Source organism: Dicentrarchus labrax, unplaced genomic scaffold (assembly GCF_905237075.1).
Source record: "Dicentrarchus labrax unplaced genomic scaffold, dlabrax2021, whole genome shotgun sequence".
Classification (NCBI taxonomy): Eukaryota; Metazoa; Chordata; class Actinopteri; family Moronidae; genus Dicentrarchus; species Dicentrarchus labrax.
In genome coordinates, this window is record NW_026136714.1 from 9,208,962 (window position 1) to 9,230,293 (window position 21,332).

The 21,332-nt window shown below is 41.0% G+C and overlaps 1 protein-coding gene across 1 annotated transcript; it reads right to left on the minus strand.

Annotated features, from left to right (window-relative positions):
- Positions 1-322: 322 nt before the first annotated feature.
- On the minus strand, positions 323-21,268 carry hip1rb (huntingtin interacting protein 1 related b). The gene is made up of 32 exons (XM_051421797.1): positions 21,029-21,268; positions 14,116-14,179; positions 13,451-13,593; positions 13,118-13,174; positions 12,836-12,916; positions 12,634-12,710; positions 12,358-12,419; positions 11,461-11,601; positions 11,258-11,315; positions 10,677-10,752; positions 9,943-10,110; positions 9,772-9,827; positions 9,587-9,659; positions 8,915-9,098; positions 8,737-8,825; positions 8,517-8,633; positions 7,978-8,079; positions 7,595-7,789; positions 6,360-6,507; positions 6,081-6,167; positions 5,851-5,958; positions 5,469-5,605; positions 4,487-4,597; positions 4,323-4,381; positions 3,772-3,802; positions 3,580-3,642; positions 3,345-3,445; positions 2,842-2,947; positions 2,382-2,505; positions 2,242-2,303; positions 1,595-1,825; positions 323-1,499 (listed from the first exon to the last, which is right to left on the minus strand). Exons 1-32 carry the CDS (start codon positions 21,119-21,121, stop codon positions 1,491-1,493), a joined length of 3,213 nt encoding a protein of 1,070 aa, XP_051277757.1. The 5' UTR covers positions 21,122-21,268; the 3' UTR covers positions 323-1,490.
- Positions 21,269-21,332: the final 64 nt, after the last annotated feature.

Consider the following 21,332-nt stretch of genomic DNA (forward strand, 5'->3'; position numbering starts at 1 on the left):
AAAGTCCTACTGCGCATGTCATGATATTACTAGTGTATTACCTTCTATGTCCAGCAATGCTTTTAAAATATCCCAACACTACTTGGCACTTAAGTTACAGACAGCCTATAATAAGAAGTAAATACAAATGATTAAATTGTATACAAGTAGGCTATTTATGATTTTATTACCAGTGTATTAACAAGTGTCTGCATTTCTTGGTAGGAATATTTTATAACACATTTATATCTACCAATAGCTCTATTATTAAGTGTGGTTTATGTGTTAATGTTGATAGTCTTTTTCATAAGCTTGGAACAAGATGAATCAACACAATGGGACATTAAATCAAACATTTATTGTTCATTTGTTTGACATTTACACTTCTTACGAGGAGAAACCACCATTATCTTTACTAAAATATATTAATAGATCTGAGTGTATAAAGACATTTTGTACTGAGGAAAGACAGAACATAAAAAGATGCATTTTAAGACCCTGTAAGAAAAGCGCCCAAAGGCATAGAGGACGTGAACACCTTCATATTGTACAATAACTAACCCTAAATGTTCATATTCAGCCTAAAAGAAGCATGTGATAATTAAGGACGCCTACATCTGATATTTGTGTGCAAGCGTTAAGTCTATCTATATGCTTTACCATAACATTCTAGGTGCTCCTCTAATAAAGGGACATTCAAGAGATGAGTGTTGGTATAAATTATACTTGCGAGTTGCACACTCCTTTACAGACTGTATGTCTTTACATGTATTATTCAATGCAATAGTACAGTACATTTCAAGGCCTCCGAGTGTACTGTTGAGAAAGAAAGCTGTTTTCGCACATGAGAGGAACACTGTCCATCATGAAGGCAAAGCCAGAGGTATGTAAACCTTTTGCAGTAACATGGACGCCCACGATGTGATTCCCTAGTTTCCTTTACCGCCCACCAGAACATAAATAGCATAGAGTGTACATTAAGAAAAATGTGATGTGCTTTGTAATGAACGTCCAAAATAGTGTGCAAAAAGGTTGTCCAAAGATTGATTAAAACTATTGACAAGATACGCTGTCGATTTGTGATTATCCTCAAGGTTTGTATTCTAAAAGCAGCAGTAATGCTTGATCATCTAAAATTGTGATAATGCAGAAAAAAATACTTTACTCAAAACAGCCTAAAAGTGTCCCATTAACTTTTTAGTTCTTGTTGCCAAGAATTAAAATATAAAGATTTCTGACTGGGTGGCATGTGAGTGCATCCTTAAAAAAAACAAAAGGGGGGTAAAGACAGCAAATCCTTTTACAGGCATCAAGGGTCAAAAATGGTCCATTTTGGCAAAAAAGAAAAATATAATATATAAGAAATGAGGAGAGGAAAACAGTGAGATGCGGGATGAGGCAGAGGATTGTCAACATTTAACTTAAAGGAATTGCATGTTCACAAAAAGGCAATCTTTCTCTGGTCAATCCAACCATCCATTAGTGAAGCCTCTTCCATTTCTGCTCAGCCATTACTTAAACTGCAACACACAGAAGAACAGAGACAGATTAAAACATCAAATTTAATCTTATTTTCTCATATACAACACAAAGCCTTCTGACCCACGGCCCTTACCATGGTTTTGGGTGGTATGTTGGGTTTCTGGGCCATTGTGGGTTTCTTCATGAGAGCAGGTTTGGTGGGTTTCGGTGACATGGTGACAGGATTGGGCAGCGAGGTGGTTATACCGTTGCCCTCAGACTCCGGCTCCAGAGGAACTCCGGCCAACACGTAGTGCTTCTTCCTCAGCTCGCCCAAACGGAGACGCTCGTTCTCCAGGTGACTTTCTAATTCCAGCACCTTCACCTGAGCGGCGGGAAATAAACGGGTGATTATCTATGGTCAGAACTGTTCGGGTTACATTTAGTTCAATTTAAATTAATTTAATGACTTCCACCATGTCAAATCAGTTGCGTGTCAAGCTTATTAATGTGAAATGGGAAAATAAACCAGGTCATTGCAGAAGTATTATAGCCTGTGCTTATGTTTAATCTTTCAGTGTTAAACTAATAAACAAATAATAGATCATTAAACTCATCCTAGCAACATGCACTGCAAGAATCTATGTGAGCTCAATATTAATAGAAATATGACATGACCTTTTACATTTGAGAGTTTAATATAATGAGTGAATGTTGTTAGTCTCTGAGATCACCAAAGTAAGAAACATACACTAGACAATCCCTCTTTAAACCCCTCACAGTCCCATGACCACCATTTACCTGTGACTCCATTTCTTCTTTTCTCAACTTAATGAGGGACATCCCAGAGAAGTCCATGGTTTCTGCGCATGAAAACAGTTATTAGGAAGATGTTCATCAGACTCTACAATGACCAAGTACACAGATCAAACTGTACTCACCTTTCTCCTCCAGGTTCTCCTGGCCCGTCCGTGTTGAGGCCACCACATTAGCTGCCATTTCATTCACGAGGCGTGAAGCCTGCTGGAGTACTGGCAGCTTCCTACTGTTGCGGTCTGCTTTAACCTGAGTGCAGAGGAGGGCATATGAGTGAAACCAGATGACACAGTTTGGACACTAAATCAACAAACCCATTCACAGAAACCAATTACACAGTCAGTGTGCTACTGAGTGTTGTACTAATGTGTGAGAGAGAGTTACATTAGCACAACAAATTGCTTGATAATTAAATGTAATATGGTTAATTTGCACTCTCATGTGACAACACATCAAACTCCCACCTTAGAAAAGTGATGAATATCGTTGTGCGTGATATTCATACTTTGGTAATTAGCATAATACAATGTAGTTAAGTATCTGAAAGGTTTTTTATCATACTATACTTGGAAATTAGACCATTACCTTTGAGGCAGCAACCAGCTGTGCCGTGCTAGCAGCGATCTCGTGGGAGCAGACGATCAACTCCTCGTATTTGCCTGTGTGCAGCACCACCTTATCTGCAGACTCCCTGTGAGGAAGCAGGTGAAGACATAATACCACTTAAATCCACTTAACTGGAAAGGGTACAGCTCTGCCCACTGGCTAATGGCTGAGTCATTTCAGGTGCCATGCATAACATTTTAACATCAATAAATGATTTGCTTTGGTTTGAGCCGTGAGTATAAACATAATAAAACATTAAAGCCATCAGCAAGAATATTGCTATCCTCTTGTAGCATTTACACAGCCTATACATTTGTGCATGGGTCAGAATTTGCATAAAATACGCTGCATTTCTGGGACCCCTGAATTATGTGGCAAAATTATTTAAAAGGCTCAGAAACAGCCCAGACATGTTTTAAAATGCTACATGAAATACATTTATTAGTACGAGAATATAAGCTGTATTATCTTGTATAACTTACACCATCTCTGTGGCTCCCCATCCTACAGCCTTGGCAGCAGAGATGAGTCCCTCAGTCCAGCGAGAGTTTCTGGCATAGAACTCCTTAATGGTGGCTGCACCCTTCACAAGCAAAACAATAGCACTGTTAGTCCCCATTTGTTGTTTTCTGAATGGAGCAGAACAGCTCTCAGTTTGATTTCAGAAACAAAAGCTGCTGCCGCTTTGGGATTCAAAATTAGAACAGTGTGACTCACCCTCCCGCCCTCGACAATCTCCTTTTGCAGGTCTGTAGATGCTACAATTAGCATGCGGATGGCCTATGGAAGAATGGATGATAACAGAAGAGAAACAAGAAATAAAAAGGATATTAGGACATTAATTAATAATATGGTTATATGTAGGACTATGGCAAAACATATCAGTTGAAACACATCAAACTACAGTACCTTCATCAGGTCTGTGCAGCTGTTGAGGATTCTGAGAGAGTGAAAGAGAAGAGTGAAAAAAAATGTACGTAGCAATTTATAGGTTGTTTTCTTTAGTTAACAACCTTAATTAAAGAATAACATTAAGGAGAAACAGGTAACTATAATAAGTGCATTTAGGTATTGTGCTTTAAGAATTCAGATAAGAGAAGATAAGATGATAAAATGATCCTTTATTGATCCTCCATAGGATAAATTCAAGTTTGGCACAGCAGCAGAGGGGAAATGTAGTGCAAAGAGCAAATATAATAAAAAATATTTATTATAAATCTAGAATATAAAATTATATACACTATATACAGTAAAGTTAAACTGTACATGTGCAGTGTTACAGGGTAAAACAAAAATGAAAAAACAGAACGACAGCCTCTGCAGTTCTCTATCAATTACAATTATTGGTCTCATGAGAGTTACACCCCCAGTCTGATTTTAATTCAACTTTAACAAAATAACGCATCTTGTTACAAGTTGGTGTTTAACTAATTCAGAGAAAGTCCCAAAAAAGAACAAACCTTTCATTGACCTCCAGTTTTACTCCTGTTGTGTCCTGTCGTGCCTGATTCATCATTTCCTAAACACAGAACCATACATGACATTCATCAGTTACAATAAATATACTTTACAATATCAGATAGATAATACGAGTACATCTCAAACTAACATTTACACCACTTACGTCTATCCTGCGGACTGCCTCCTCAATAGCTGCTGATGTTGCAGCCATCTCCTTATCGACCAGATCTCCCAGCTCGTCCTGACGAACATCCATGCTTTTTGGCCGCAGCTCCTGCATATAACAAGAGGAAAGACTATTAGTAATGCTAAAAGAAAAAAATACAAATGAAAGGACTTAAATCATCACTTGTGAACAGTTAAATGGTAAGGTCTTGATGAAAAACTAAGATTTGATATCCAAACAAATTGATAAAATATGAATATAATTTCATAAAAATATCACAGACTGCATTGAAATATCCAAACACTACAAAAGAATATACTGATGCATTTGCACTGTTCATAATTCAGGAGACGGTTAGATGAGCTGCCTATGGATTTCTTCTTTTTGTAGACATAAGCTAAAATAGTTCACATATCAGTAATCCAACACCGACTGACATCGAGTCAAAGCAAGAGGCAAACTATGTTTCAGCAAATTTATTGTCAGCCTCCTTGGAAGAAAACATTTATACAATTGAGAGTTCAATTCACATTAATGTGGGTGTTTGACTGCTGACAGAAGTCTACCTCACTGTCCCAGAAACAAGTAGTGGCAGGGAATGTTTTAAAATGCTGAATAAACTGTATGATACCGCATCCGTCTCTTTGTTTGTAGCTAACCTACATTAGATTATTGCACACGGCGCATACTCTGCTGTGATGCTGAGAGAGATTTAAAAAAGAGCTGTGCATATCTGGTAGAGATGTTTACCACAGATTACTAGCAGAGCAGGGTGACAGATGTTGCCCACGGTGGAGCAGATGAAGACAAGGTATTATTCATAATCATACTGTTATGTAACATTAATTGTCTGCAACTGGCAAAACTGTGTCAGAAAACTGTTATTAATTTAATCCATAAACAATTAACATGACTGGCAAGTTTTAGAGCACATTAAATAACAAAATGAACACACATATTCTGTGTTAGTGTCTCTCACCTGGCCCAAGTGCAGGATCTTTTGAACGACTACACGAATGGAGGCAGGGTCTGCCCTCTGGAGGGAGGTCTTGGACTTTAGGTCCCTGAAAAACTGCAGACTTTCAGTGGCACAGCCTCTGCAGTTCTCTGTCAGTCCTGTGGGGTGTAAAAATGCAGTGATCCACTTTCAGCCATAATGCTGCATGCTTTTTACACTGGCACTTAAAACTCTCTTAAACTCTTATGCAGCTTGAAGCATTTAAAGTTCAAGTCTGAAACCAAAACTCAAATATATGGAATGTGCCTTTAAATGTGGACGTATGAGCTGGGTAGTAAATATTAAAATAACTACAAGTATAACTGGTGCAATGCCAAAAGTAGTAATCTGAGATATTCCTTACGGTCTGCATGATCAGTGGGTGCCATGTGTGCGGTGGCGCTGCCGTTGATGATTGTATCCGCAGCCAAGTGGGAGAACTGGGTCAGAGCCCTCAGCAGCCCTCCAGCATCTGGTTACAAGAGCAAACGGTAAGAGAGCATTTTGCTACATTAACAAACATAACAAAATCAGCCACAAACTGTTATGGAGGTCAGAAGGATCATGTTGAATCAGAAGCAGAGCAAAACTTACCCTTCATGTTACTGAGATAATCTGCATGGCCCTTTTTCACTTTGTCTATGGAGCCCAGTGTGGCCTCCGCCCGACTTACAAGGTAATCTGTGTTTGGAGAACAAACAGAGGACTGGAAAAATATATATAACTCTCCAGAATAGACAACATACTGTATATGATCAACAAGCTAGGGTTGTAACATTCCACTTAGCTTTTTTTATTTAACTCATTTAATTCTCACACTTTTTCACACATTTTGTTGTTAATCTGTTCAGAAATAACAGTATGGGGTCTGACCTGGAGAGCTGGTGCAGCGTATGTGGAGGGGATCATCCAGCTTAGCAACAGCATCTTGGATGATGTTTTCAGCCTCTGCGACGGTTCCCTGCAGCAAAGCAAACTGCTCCTCCAGAAGCTTCTGCTTCAGCTGCTCCTCCTGACTTGACTATATGCATGTACACACAAATACACATTTAAAAGACCATGCATGTGTGAATGATATCATACATGTTGATGACAAGAGAATTATTATTAACATGCAGAAACTAGATTTTTGTATCAGAACTTCTCAGGCAACCCATCTGTCTATGATCACCTTAGAGGAGAAAACATGACAGCACACCTTGATGAGTTGCCACTGTATCCCAATAATACGGTTTCATCAACAAAAAGATTTACAACACTGAACAAATGAAGCATTGAATGATGAAAGATTTGCACATTTCTCAATGTAAATGCATCTGTCCATGTACAACCACATTCTGTTTTAAATTTTTTCATCTTCCAAAACTGTTGCAGAGCATGCACACACAACTAGAGACCTTCATCTTGTTCTTAAATAGCTCAACCTACATAAAATGGTCTGTTTTCATAGCGTTTTCATTTTATGTTTATGTGCCACACAGAGCATAAAGCTGATGAATCATTGATGCCACTCAATCCAGACTACACCACAGTACACTTTCCCTGCAGTATTTCGCCTCAGACCCTGTCTTTCCTTCATACTGTCACCATGCACCATGAATGAAATACTGTGCTTCAAGCCTTTTCCTTTTCATCTATTCAGTATGGTAGCATCAGATGGTAGAGCATGTGTCATCAACAAGCTCGGAAGCCATTATTTGTCAAAGCAAGATTTATAAAATGCCTCAAAAACTGATTGTGAGTCATTGTTTGATTACAAGTCTAAACTAAACGTCATTGATTTGACTAAAATTGGAAAACCTCTACATCCTTTTGGATTGTAAGTATTATCTTAGGGTTACTATTAGAACATTGCAGTTCATGCAAACCTAGCTATTGTACAAATGTGCACAGTCATCCTTGGCATATGCCTAGTAAAAGTAAAAAAGCTATTTTTCAGATTTATGCATGATTGTAATGTAATACCCTTTAGATACTTTAAACTTTAACCATGCATGTTCTTTCTTAAGGAGACAGACTTAAAATACTGCTGAATACAACCAAATGTATTGAGTGGAGACTCGTCTGCTGTACACACTGCTGAGCTCGGCTCCGCTGTCCTGACTGACCTTCTCCTGCAGTTTGCCCTGCAGCTCTCCCAGCTCCCTGCTGTTCCTCTCTCGCTCCTGCTGAAGAGACGACTGCTGCACCTGCGCAGCCTGCCGCAGCGACGACAGCTCCGCCTCCTTCTCACTCACAGATCGCATCAGACGCTCCTTCTCTGCCTGCAGAGCCGTCATTGAGCTGTTCACTTGCTCTGTTGTCTGGAAAAGCGACGAAGGAAGCCAGGGTAGAGCAGATGGCCGTGAGTGTCGGACGGAAAGTCCATGTGGAAATGTGTGACATGCCTCAAGTCTCCGATCAAAGAACTGATGAGAAGTCTAAATACTAAATAATTGTGAATTAGCTAAACATCATCAAGGGCGTTGCTGCATTAGAGGTGCACACTCACCATCTCTGTGCTCTGCAGAGTCGCCTTGATGCGCGTCACTTCTGCCATCTTCTCATCCAGCTCTCTCCTCAGCTTCTCCATTTCAAACTTCTGCTCTTCCAGCTACAGTGACAACACATCATTATTTACACACATCTACACTGCAATGCTACCTTGGTATTTTAAAAAAAAGAAAGAAAAAGGTCCAGTGTGTAGGATTTAGTGGCATCTAGCTGTGAAGTTGCAGATTGCATCTACGTGGCTTCACCCACCCTTTCCAAGCGCGAAGGAGAAACTATGGTGGCTGCGAAACTTGTAAAAAACTTGAATGCCCCTTTTTAGAGCTACTGTTTGGTTTGTTTGTTCTGGGCTACCGTAGAAACATGGCAGTTCAACATGGACTCCATGGAAGGCAACTCATGTCGTATGTAGATATAAAAGGCTTATTCTAAGGTGATTACACGCTAAAGAAAACATACCTATGAGTATTATAATCCATTTCTCCAAATAGAGCCTCCTAAATGTTTTCACACTGGACCTTCAAATGATATATCACCAACCTTCATGTCAGCTTCCTGTTTTATTCGATCAACCTCAAATGACAGCTGCTGTTTGGTCCTCTCCACCTCTTCCTGGGTCTGCTGGGTCGCCGACAGCATCTTCACAGTGTCTGCACTCTGTCAACACAGTAACACATTTAGTGTTACCACACACCAGGCCAGGTGCTGACATCTCATTTTAAACAAACAATCTCTGGACTGGTATGCAGTCTTTCTGTACCCTCCGAAGTAGTTCAGCATGGCTGGCCACCAGCTCTGTGTGCTTCTCCTTAAGCTTATTGTACCGCTGCTCAGTGGCCTGCGATCTTTCTGCACAGCAAAAAGAGATGACAGCGTTATCGTATGCACTTGACCACATGTCCAAGCGTATGAGAGAGAGTGTTGACTGCATGTCTCACTTTCTGCTTCAATGAAGGTGGTCTGTACGCTCTCGTGTTCTGCGTTTCGGCGGCGAGTAGCCTCCAGCTCCATGCGCAGTTGTTCATTTTCCACAAGAGCACGTTGTTTCTGTGCACGCTGTTCTTCTAGTTCTGCCTCCAAACTGTTGATTTGGGACTTCAGCTGTGTGATGTAGCGCTGAGCCTTAAGGAAGGAAAAAGAGAGATCTGCGCTTTAGTAATAATCTACTAATGTCATTGCAAATCCAGTTTGTTCAGTATTCAACATAATAATCTTTCAGACATCTCTTATTTCACAAGATGTCTTTATTTTTTACAAACCCAGCTCATCTCTTTAGACTGCTCTGATCTTATCTCTCTATCTTTTTACTTTATGTCTGTTCTTATAACAGAAAAACACAAGCAAGAAACAAAGCAGATACAAAAGGGATGACTTGCAAAAGGTTGCAAGCTGGAATCACATCTGTGACGTCAAAACTCCCAACTGGACACTCGTTCAGAGGCCAATTGCCACATTCCACATGTCAGGAGCAGGATTTGCATCCACCCAACACATGACCCAGATTCCTTTGCACATAGATAATAATGCCCTCTACTGCCACACCTCTTCTGTGCACGCACAAAAACGTCTGAAACCTAATGACCAAGTGATTTGGTCACACCAGTCCTTACCTCTGCTTTGACTCTCTCCAACTCTGCTCGCAACAACTCCAGGTCCCGTTTTAAGCTCTCAATCTGGAGATCCCTGCCAGACAGAAAACACACAGTCACGGCTTGCTGGCATAAAACAGCATTCTGAAAACAAATAGTCTGTATTAACGATCACAGGTTACAGTGGGAAAAACACTTTTGCTCACCTGTCATCGAAGCCCCCATTTGGAGGTCCAAACGTCTGATCAAATATGTCCAGTTGCTAAAAAAAAAGTAAAATATAAAAAAAAGCTTAAGCAACGCCATGGTACTATTTCTACAAGTACTTGTGTGAGCGAGCCTACACAGTGTACTGTATACATGGATCTGTGACATACCTGTGGCTGTGCCTGTATGCTAGAGGTTGACACTTCGCTGACCTCAATGAGCGGCTCGGGGTCGTCATCGTCGTCGTCTTGGTGCTCTGGTTCGTCATCATCAGGGATGACCACCACAGGCTTCACATGCTTAGCCAGTGAGGCTGCGTGCAGAAAGTTAGGTGGGGACTGCCAAAGAGAAAAAGGAAAAGTAGGTATTGCTTAAATTTGTATGGTATCGTGTTTAGGTGAAATATATAGAATAGACTCAACTTTATTATCACATACACAATCATACACAGTACGCCATTTGTCCTCTGCTTTTAACCCATTTTAAGTACTAGGTGCAGTGGGCGGCCACTGTAGAGCACCTGGGTAGTCTTGGTTAAGGGCACTGACAGGAGAAATTAACCTAGCATAAACATGGGGGAAACACGGAGAAAACCAACGCAGACACAGGGAGACCGTTGCACAGAAGCCGGGAATTGAACCTAGGACCTTCTTGTTGTGAAACAACAGTGCTAACCACGGAGTCACTGTGCATATTTATAAGATTCTATGAGAAAACCTTCATGTGAAATCAAATTTCAACAGATCACAGCAGTCTGTATAAATGATAAGTCAATTTCTCCCTCTCGAGCCAACAATAGGAGTATTAGGTTTATGGTGAAGTCTTTGACATCCAACATGGAGGCTGTGACTCAGCACTGAAGTCATCCCACATCCCACCTCTCCCCATCCCTCTGTGCTCTTACATCAGGCAGTTTGGGGATCTGGATCAGTCGCTTGAAGTACAGCATGTCTCTGGCTTTATTGAAGAAGGTCTTCAGGCTGTGGGACAAAGGACAAGTTAGTCTAATAATAATAATAATGTCATACTCATGGCACAAAATACAGCTTGTGTAATACCGACTCATATCTGCTATGTTTTAGCTTATATTTTTTTAGACTTGTAACAGATGGCTTTTTACGGACGGTGTTTTATCAGCAGTGGCAGGAATGTAAATCTGTGTCATTGTACTAAAAAGTCACATGAAGCATTAGGTAAAACAACTGAACTACATAAAATGAATTAATCTAATGGGATCATCTCCCCCAACCCTGAAGACTCGTCTTTGAACTCAGTAGTAAAGATATAAATTTGTCTCTGACAGGGACACGAACTGACATACCACAAAGGGTGGGGGGGAATGGGAAGCAGTGATTTGCATTGGTTCAAAGTGCTGTGGTGACTGGGTGAGGCAGGATTATGTTGCACACTTCCTTTGGTAAAAATGATTCTGTCCCCTTTGATGCAGTCTCATTCACTCCTAGCCTGAGGCCGTGGATGACCTACCTGTGGAACTGGTCATGGAAACGATCACGATGTCCTTGTAAAGTGTCAGCGGGGAGACCTGAAATCCACAACATGGTACAAAGTTTTTATTATCAGGCAATGCTTTGAGACGCATAAATATTTAGAATATATTTAGAACATTTAAAGCTATCCCAGAATTTTAGGCTAATGATATGCTAAATGGCATTTTCTGGTTTTCTTACAAGCGTGCAGCTTGAACAGCAGTTTGACGGTGAAGTGGTAGAGGTGACTACAGTCCTGGACAACTTGGATGAGTGGTGCCAGCCGACACTGGCCAGACGTGAGAGTGGAGATGGCGATGGATGTGTTGAGCTGTCGGATTACTGGGAGAGAGATCAGAGAAAGGAACATACAGTACATGTTAAGTATCCCTGTAAAGTAAATTTTGACTGTGTTAGATGCTGGCCTGTAAATGGCCTCTTGTGGTGTAAACATAGGCTGTACTGGTGAATACAGATACCATTGGTTGAATGAAGTGCAGACTCTTCCATTGAGTAACTTACTGATGCAGTGTTAGTTTTCACATTCGGTTCTCCTGTTACTTGCTGACTGTGAGGTAGCAACAATATACTTTCTGCAACATGCAAACACGAGATTTTGTGCCAATGTCTCAAAAACATGGCGCTGACACTAAGAACGCGTATGTGAGTACATCTACAGAGTACAAGCACACTTCTTTCACAGTACAGCTGCAAAATTTGTTTATGGTGTTGACACGTGATCTTGGGCCTCCACCCTGCAGGCCTGGGAGGAGCATACCACTACAGATAAACTGGAAGAAATCTTGTTAATGTCCTCTAATTGCAGGCATTTCCTCATCAGTTAAAAACAAATTTAGGCAAAAACAGTGGAACATGAGTTAAAACGAGGCCAAGCAATTCGAATCACTTTTGAATGGACTTCAGTCTATGTGAAAATGGGCAGGGTAAGAGTTGCTCACAATAACTTTCTTTAAAAGGCTCTTGGCTTTTGTACATAAATAGATAATGTCAGCAGGCAGCAGCCCTTTACTGTAGCTCAAGTTTCTCTTCCTTGGAAGAGTAGTATGGGGGAAAAGGTGGGAGGAGTTTTTCTTTCACCTGTCTCGGCCAGCCTCAGTTCTGCGTCCAAGTAATCGAACACCTCCACTGTGAGCTGGAACCTGCAGGATAGAAGTTGATACCTCCGTTAGACAGAAGAGAGGCCCCACTCTGAGACAATGATGATGTGACCCTGTGAAATTAAACAGGCAGCAGGGCTTGTCGGTTTATTTTGTGAGCTGGGTGGCAGCATCTGTGCTTATGTCTGATGACAATTGGGATTTAAGGTTAAATGGATAATTTAAAATTCATTTTCCGCAGTATTTGGAAACTCACACATTATTGATGTCTGTTCCTGCAGTGCGCTCCAGGACTTCATCTGTGACCTCCAGGTTTGGTGGGATTTCTTGATGCTGCAGAGCACATTTTTGCAGGTTTAGTGCCTATTCCCATTCACAGTTTGAATCCCAAAACATTTTATGTGCATCTTGGTAACATACTGTACCATGTGGTGTGATATGACATAAAATGCTCTTACCTTCACATGAAACTCCATTTTTGTGCAGAGCATCTTTGTATACAAAGCCACCAGCTGTCCATATTTGTCATGCAGGTTGGCCTGGACACCACAGGAGCAGAAAAGGAAGAATTGAGCACAAATAATAAGAATAAGTTGAAGCTTTCTTGTCTCTTACTGAACTGCATTATTTAAAAGGCCTTACAGAAATCTAATTATCCACAGATGTCTTTTTCTACAGCATTCTTTTGAAATTATTGAAATCATTTTTATAAGATGTAATAAAAAAGATGGAAGACTCACCCACAGTTTACCAATTTCAACTAGAGAACTGTGATGTCTCATGCAGTCTTGAAGAACCTGTGAAGGTTGAAAGCTTGAATGAACATCTCAAGTAATACTTGACCTCAATCAAAACCTATTAAGCTAACATTCACTCATGTGTGTTTTGAATATGTCAGTCTTTTCTGAGAAAGTTGTCTCATTTTATTTTCCACAGTATTTAAAAAAAATAAAAAGCAACTCACTAAATATATATCATATAAAGATACAAGTGAACAATGATGAAGTCAATAATCCAGTTTCTCTAAATTTAAGAGAGAGAGTAAAAGCTGGTAAGAGTACTCGGTGCCTTACATTGCGGTGTCCATCACGCAGGACTTTGTGCAGTACGTGGCAGAACTTCCAGCTGAGGATGGAGCTGCTGGCCAGAGGGAAGCCCAGAGCGTAGGACCAGAAGGTGTAGGCTCCCTTCTCCCTGTGAGTCCCCAGGATGATTCCTGTTGTTGAGTTGTTAAGGAAGCACAAAGTATCACAGGACTCCTGGCTGTTACACATACAGCATGTGCCATTTCCCACACAATGAAATGGTAGCTAGATTTCCATGTCATGACAGGCATAAGTTATGTACGAGTTGCCTTCTTTTATATTTTTTTCTATCTATATTCCATTACTTTTAATTAATTTATCTTCCTGTAGTATCCCATTCCTTTAAACTTCTGAATTATGACTGCTGTTGTTAGATCCCGCCCCATTCCGGTCAAACAGGAAACTTATCCAATTACAGAATAAACATTTTCCCAAAATGCTGTTTCATGATGACTTAAATGCTGACACACAGTGAATGTAAACACTGTGTGGCAAAATATGAAGTCGGCCTGAAAATAGAGATTCTAATAGCTTACGAATGCGTTACATTTATATGTAAGGCATTCGTAAGCTATTAGAATCTCTATTTTCACACGCCGTGAAGCAAAGGCAGTACCACACACTACTGATCTTAACAGAATAGAAAAGGATACGTCGTGCATGTTTCTCCTTCACAGGCGTCTCGGTGGAGTTGATAGCTTTGCTGATGCTGCTCAGCTGGGTGGAAAGGAGAGGAGAGGAGAGGAGTTAATCTTAGATCTTGTATAGCTTGCTTCTCCACCCACACAACCATCAGTTGTAGGGCTTACAATAGCCATGACAGCAAATACAGAAGTCACGAGAAGTAAATATAGACCAGGAGTCAAAGAAATGATAACAGGCTGCCCTGCAATGACAGGAATGAATCAGAGAAACAATGACTCTGCACTGTGTACACAGACTGTTGTACAGACAGACGTTCGGCTCTCTCGTTATAGTTAGCATAATTTTAACTGACCAAAACCAGTCAGTAGTTCAGGATATACTAGCAGCTAGACTTTTTGTGTGGTATTTAGCTTTATGTTTTGTCACCTATGCGAGCTCGGGTCAAAAAAGACAATATCCGCATCAACAGATAACATCTATGCTTAACGATCCCACTGATAATGAGTGTGTAATCATAACCACAGGACACACAGCAAGCTGCTCTACATCCTGCCCAGCAGGCAGAACAAGTGTCACAGGAAGTGAGAGACAGGGAAACACACACAGTCTGGATCTCCACACGGTTGAATGTGTGTCCCCATGGAGATTCACCTATTTCAATGAACCTCAGGTACAGTACACCACAGCGGCAAAGCAATATGATAACTGCCTGGTATGGTCATGTTACACTGCAGTGCTCCTGTCACGGTTATCCCTCTCCTGTGCCAATAAAATTATAGCTTAGAGACCCAGCTATCCTTCGATTGGGAGGGTTCTACTACTTCTGCTACTCTGCTGAAGTGCTTTTAAGCAAAACACTAATTTCTCTCCAGCTCCAGGGTTGCAGTCTTGTTACTGACCGTGCACTACAAAGTTTGTTATTTATTCATGAATTATTTTCATGGCCAAATGATTTTAAAGTCACAAGTTATATGCAAGCATGGCAAGATTGAGCAGTTTGTTTAAAAAAAATGAATTTCTGTCATCCTTGATGCACAAACATAATTTCTTGCTTTGGTGCACAAGCCTGGAAACAAAGACTGCCCGGCCACTGTTTCATGGTGCACCTTCACTGACAAGATTGCATTTTTCACAGTATCTTGACACTGAAACATCAATGATGGCTCACAGCAGCTGTGGTAAGAGCGATTTGCAGAGAGAAATTTGATGCAAGCCAAAAATGGAGAATGTTCTGTACAGTCAGCTGTATGATGTGCAGGGAATTTGCAAAGCCACAGTCTGAACGATGTTTCCATGAAGACCTTTGGAAAAGTACATGAAAACGATTGGACCTGTTAAGATTTTGTTTTCTCCTCCTCCCTTACTTTCAAAGTCGAATCGAATTAATTTAATAAAATTTCAGAATGTGGGATTCATTAACACTTAACAATTACATGACGATCAAAGCTACGGCTAGACAGCACTGTTACCCCTAGACTACTGCGACGCCACCCATAGCTAAATTAGTCTTAAAAACTGTGGTTAAATCTCAGTGCTGTTTTGTATGAAAGGCAGTGTGATAAAAATGTAATCAACACTTGGCCCGAGAATACCTCATTCTACAGCACCGCTTCCCACTGAGATCACAATCAACCAGACCTGTTAGTCTTTGTTAAAACCAGCAAGGAAACAACAGCTGGGTGCTTATTATTTATGCATATTCTTCTTTTATAATGATACCCCAAATTCTTAGTGGGGGATTATTTTAATGTTTTGGAAGAATTAAAGACAGAAATGTAATATAAATGCATCTAGTTGTGTTTTATATGTACTGTGTCCTTTTAGCATCTGTTGAGGCCCATAGTATTATTGTATGATGCTAGCAAGCCAGCTTCACCACCACAGTATTACATAAGAGACTAATCCAGCATACAGTTCAAGCATTAAAGCAGAAGCATTTTCAATCTCTTTTATAACAGCCTTTCCCAAAGCATCTTCCTGGATAAAAAAAAAGGCTCCTTATAAATTAGCGTGTAACCATAATGTAGTAGAAATAACAGTAAATGACAGCACAAGACCCCGGTACTTCGGGGTTGCCCTTGAACACATGCTTAGACATTCATGTCACATCTTTGTTTGAAACAATCACATATATCAGTAGAAGAGGTCCCTAATCCCACAAAACCCCATAAAAGCCTCTTTAATACATTACAAAACCTGGGAGTCGCCACCCCAGACACACACACACACACCCACCAAAACATACATGGCCACACAACAAAGCACAGAGGGGCTACTGTGGCATTCAGAGTGAGAGAGGGGTGTACTGGTTAATGGGAGACTCCCCCTGCCTGCTTCTGACGCAAATGAACTGCTAGTCTCTCGTTTACACAGGGCAAGTGCACTGGGCTAGCATGAAGGCCTGTGTGACAATGAGGGGTTTGTTTGGGGAGGAAGGCCGACAGCTGGGGCAGAAGATTGGGTTGGATGGGGGCCGCGCTCTGGCACACAGAGCCTGGCACAGAGGCCTCAACAGATGGCCGCTGAGCAGCGAGGCTGCAGGGAGACTCTCATAGTACATTCAGAATGGCTGTCAGTCAGAGAGCAGCGAGAGAGCGAGGAAAGGGGCAGAAGGGAGAAGGACATCGAATGCACGACAAGAGGTGGAGGGTGACCAAATACTATGTACAGTTTACTGTCACAATGAGCACATGATCACCAGCTAGTGAGCTGTATTGCAGCTTTTTAGAAAACAAACTCATTGGTGCGCTCCAGTGTACATACCCTTACATGCCCTTGCTCAAGGCTACTACGGAAGTAATGGGAACTGGCTACATGGGGATCAAACTACAGTAGCAACCCTTCAATTACTAGTAAGGCTGCAACTAACGATCATTTTAACATTAACCTCCACCACAGGTCATACACTAACACTACAGATACCATTTTCCTTAATGCCACGGTCAAAGGTAAGTCAGATGAAATCCAAACTTTACTAACAGAGCAATGTGGTCCAAGCGCTCCGGACATGCTGACACTGTCGCCTGTGTGGCTGCCCGATAAGTTAGTGCTGCATCTGGTTCAAGCGTCAGTAAATCCCCTGACCAGCAGAGAGGAGAAGTGAGAGGGAGGGAAAGCCTGGACTAATCCCTCAGGCCTGCCATAAGGTCTATTGCCAGCTAGCTTTACTGTAGCCACACACACATGCTGCATTAATACAGCCAACCTTAAAACTGCTTACCTTGTCATCTTTGCTTTTCAGCAGCGTGTCCATGTGCTTGGACATCCTGGTGTGGCACAGTGTGTGAAATTAATGGAGTCAAAGCATCAACGCTACACCTGAGCTGCTTCTCACTGGACATAATGCCCCAAAGCAAGAGCACTTATTGCAGGTCCTTATCAGCTTAATTCAACAGACTGCTGCAGGAGATCTTGCTAACAAGGTCACACACACTCACAGCTCACACCCATTAGCTGAGGTTAGTTACATGTATTACTAGTAACAATGCCAACAATTCACCTGGTGTTTTAAATTAGTGAAAGCGGTGCAACAGAAGCAACAAAGGAAATGCAAAGAAGGGTCAAATATCCTTGACACTATTTATGTGTCAATTTAATATTCTTCCTCAAATCAAATGGCTTCACAGGTTATTTTGGTATTTTATTAACTGCTTATTGTGTTGCTCCAATCCTCTCCTTCAGCTACTTTGTCCCTTTTCTAATTAAACTAGCACAGCCTCTCCCACATCAACACAGGCAATAAACAAAACACACAAGTTCTGTTCTCCTTCAAAATGCTCATACGTGCTAACGGAAAGGACACTACACATCGTCATTGTGATGTATAAACACAAATAAAACATCTTCTAGATCTACAATAAGCACTTGCCCAACCCAGAAACAATACCTGATGTTCATCTGTATGTTCTGCATAGTTGTAATCCCTCATATTTACTGTCTACTTCACTCTTAATGCCAGACATTTGACATAAAAGTAAGAGTATAAATCATATATCCATCAGTATATCCAAGTTCATCAGATTAAAAGGGCAACTGAACTATGAATGAAGACCCTTGGAACCACAGACAAACATGGCAACAGTTACAGTAAATCATGCTAAATAAGACACATAATTTGTTATAAAACCCTGTTCACACTCAGGATAGACTTCTCAATGAAGGGAATAAAGTTTAAATGTCTCAATAAAGGCAGAATGGACAGATTGAATTTAAGTGAGAAAGCGTGAATGAATCAACAGAACTATTGAATGGCTGCAGAGACAGGGGTTATGTCTCACTTTCATGTCTAATTTAATTATGAATACGACAGCCACTAAAATATTTAACAAAAGATAAACTGTTCTTTAGCAACCAGACTGTTTTTTGGCCAATTGTCAGAGCTGGTTGGTTATCTCGTGATTTGCGTGATGTTCACGATTATGAACCTTAGCTGTTTAACATATGTACCACGGCATAGATACAGTAGTATGATAACATTGTGTTTCGGGCTGTAGTCTATTTTCAGTGAAAATAAGGATTTATGGGCATGATGAGCACTTGCTTAGTCAATAATACATAAGCATTACATGTGCGCTCTGTATGGTTATAATATTATCATGAGCATTTTGTCCTGTTTTAAGCAAAGACTGCACGTTTCTTTGCATAGCAACACTTTGATAGAAACGTTAAAAAGGTAAAACAACAACTTGACCCTTTTTGTTTGTTCACAAACACTGACATACGGTCTCACTACAAGAACAAGTCTTGACTTAACACAGCAGACAATTTTAGTAGTGTGTGATTTAATCACAACTTCAGTGCTTTTAATTCTTTCTCTACTCCCACTCAGTAGCTGTGTTTACCCTCTGGTACTCCCATCCCCCCCTTTCCTCTCATGGGCGCTCACTCAGGCAACAGGAGCGAGGGAAAGCAAACACTTCGCACACGCACACACGCACACGCACACACACACACACACACACAGGACACTGTGTGAGACATTTCACCTTGATACCGAGGTCAACATAAAGAGAAGAGAACACAGGAGAGAATGAGGCGCACAAGAGGCGTTTCAGTCAGTGTACTGGATGAATCAGCAGTACTGAGGATATCTATGAGGAGATAAATATTAATCTAATAGAATGAAAAGCCTTTGTTTCCAGACTTATGCACCATAAACCAGTTACAATTCTCATTTAGCTAATAGTTGCACAGTTGTGTTGCTTCATCGGTACATATGGCAACTAGTTGAGTGTCCACATCCACTAAACTCATGGTGAAATCAGGAGGCTGTAAAGAGCCGTACAATAAAGTTTCTGGATAAATGTAACCATTAGCCAATCAGGAGTCAGGATTCTTCCTCAGACTGCCCACTTCATTTGCGTGTTGCCCGGTGGATCCATCCTGCTGAGCAGTGGTGACTTGATCCCCTGTGGCTGCACCCGACAGTCAGTAAGTCACATTCACACCCGGTGAAAGCAGTAAATCTAACTAGTTCCAGTCTATTCTGAATATGCTGTGAGTTTTAAACAACACTTTGACACTTGTCCTTTACACACAATATGCCTTGTTGAGCATTTGTTGCACAGCATGGAACTAGTGGGGCAACAATGCGTAGTTTTGAAATCACAACTGTGCCTTCTTGTTGCCATTTGCTGTTCTAATCAACAAATATGCTGCAATATCAAACTCAAAAACTCAAAACATACCGCAGGAAGAGGACTGGATAGTAAAAAAATAAGGAATTTGTGAGTACAATATTACATTATTATGTATTCTAGCTGTTTTGTGATGTGGAAAGGGGCACAGAGGACAAACAGGCAGTGGTCTGAACACCTCAACTCCACCTCTTTCCTTGTGTTTCAAAAGCAAATAAAACATTGACAGAGGAATATACACCCAACGTAGGGAAAAAGCTCAGCCCATTTGAGATAACAAAATACTGAAAGTGCTGTGAGTCGGAGCTCCCAGGCAGCTGCTTAACAGTTTGTTTAGTTACTCACCTCGTTTGAATCTCACGTTTCCAAGTCAGACCGTGGATGTATGTGCTTCACTTGAAACAGCAGCTGGTTCCTTCTTCAACAGATTCCAGCATTTAGTCAACAATATATTCCCTACATTGAAAGTATCTTACTCATGTATGATGGTGAAGAGCATGGTTTACTTTGCAGATGACTGCAGTGGGAGCCAGAAACCACAAAGCACCTGTTGTTGTACGAAGAATGAGACGAACCTCATTCCTTTAGCGTATTCAAATACAAACTTTAAATCAGACTTCTAAGTAATATCTTAAAGTTAAAGCTCTTCCAGTTCCCTAACTGCTATAAATTCAAACAACGAGGCTGTTCAGAGACAGGAACGTAAAGGGAGAAAAGGTGGCCAAACAGGAAGGACTAGTTCAGCGTGATACCAATGGGCAGACTTCTGAGTGGTGAGCCTATACAGAGCACTGGACTGTATGAACCATGCTTAAATGGTCAAATCTCTCAGTTGACCATTACAGGAGAAAGCTCATGTATCTGGAACATTTATTGTGAAATAAACAAGACTGATTTTCTGTTTTAAAAACAAAACACTCAAAATCCTTAAAGTCAAAGTTCCAGTGTTATAATATATAATGCTAAGTACTGGTAATATACACATTTTAAAAACAGGCTTTAATGTGTGCGCAGACACCTTCAAGACATTTAATTCACACATTAAAACATCCAATTCCCCCAAAACCAATTGGTTAATTGGAGATGTGGCCTATGCGGTACGCTACACATACACACACACACACACATATATATATATATATATAACACACACACACACACACACACACACACACACACATCTACAGGCACCCAGTACAGCCACAGCAGGCCGGAATCAAGCGCTGGTTTCATCGTCCAACAGTGAACACAAACCCCGACGAGTCCCACCGTTTTATATTTTTACCTGCTGCTTGTCAAAATGCTCTCTCTCCGCTCCAAGGTTGGCCTCAGTCCGCCTGCTCTTCACCCGTGTGGGCACCTGTCTTATGCTGTTCATCCTCTAGTTTTGACAATGACGGTTTTCGGCTATAAAACACTTAAATCCTCCCCCACCTCTTTTTTAAAAAAAAAACAAAACAAACAACAACAAAAACGTCCAGGCGAGAGCAAATATGTTCTTCTCCTATCTAGACTCCAGACTGTGTGTGAGAGCAAGAGGCATCTCCAAGCTGCGGCTTCATTACCGGTGATGCATCGCGGCTGAAGGA

Coding starts and splice junctions, on each gene's coding strand:
- hip1rb (XM_051421797.1), bottom strand. CDS start 21,121: ATGAACAGCATAAGACAGGTGCCCACACGGGTGAAGAGCAGGCGGACT. Junction 9,660..9,771: donor AATGGGGGCTTCGATGACAG/GTGAGCAAAAGT, acceptor TCTGTCTGGCAG/GGATCTCCAGATTGAGAGCT. Junction 4,598..5,468: donor AGATCCTGCACTTGGGCCAG/GTGAGAGACACT, acceptor TGTTATATGCAG/GAGCTGCGGCCAAAAAGCAT.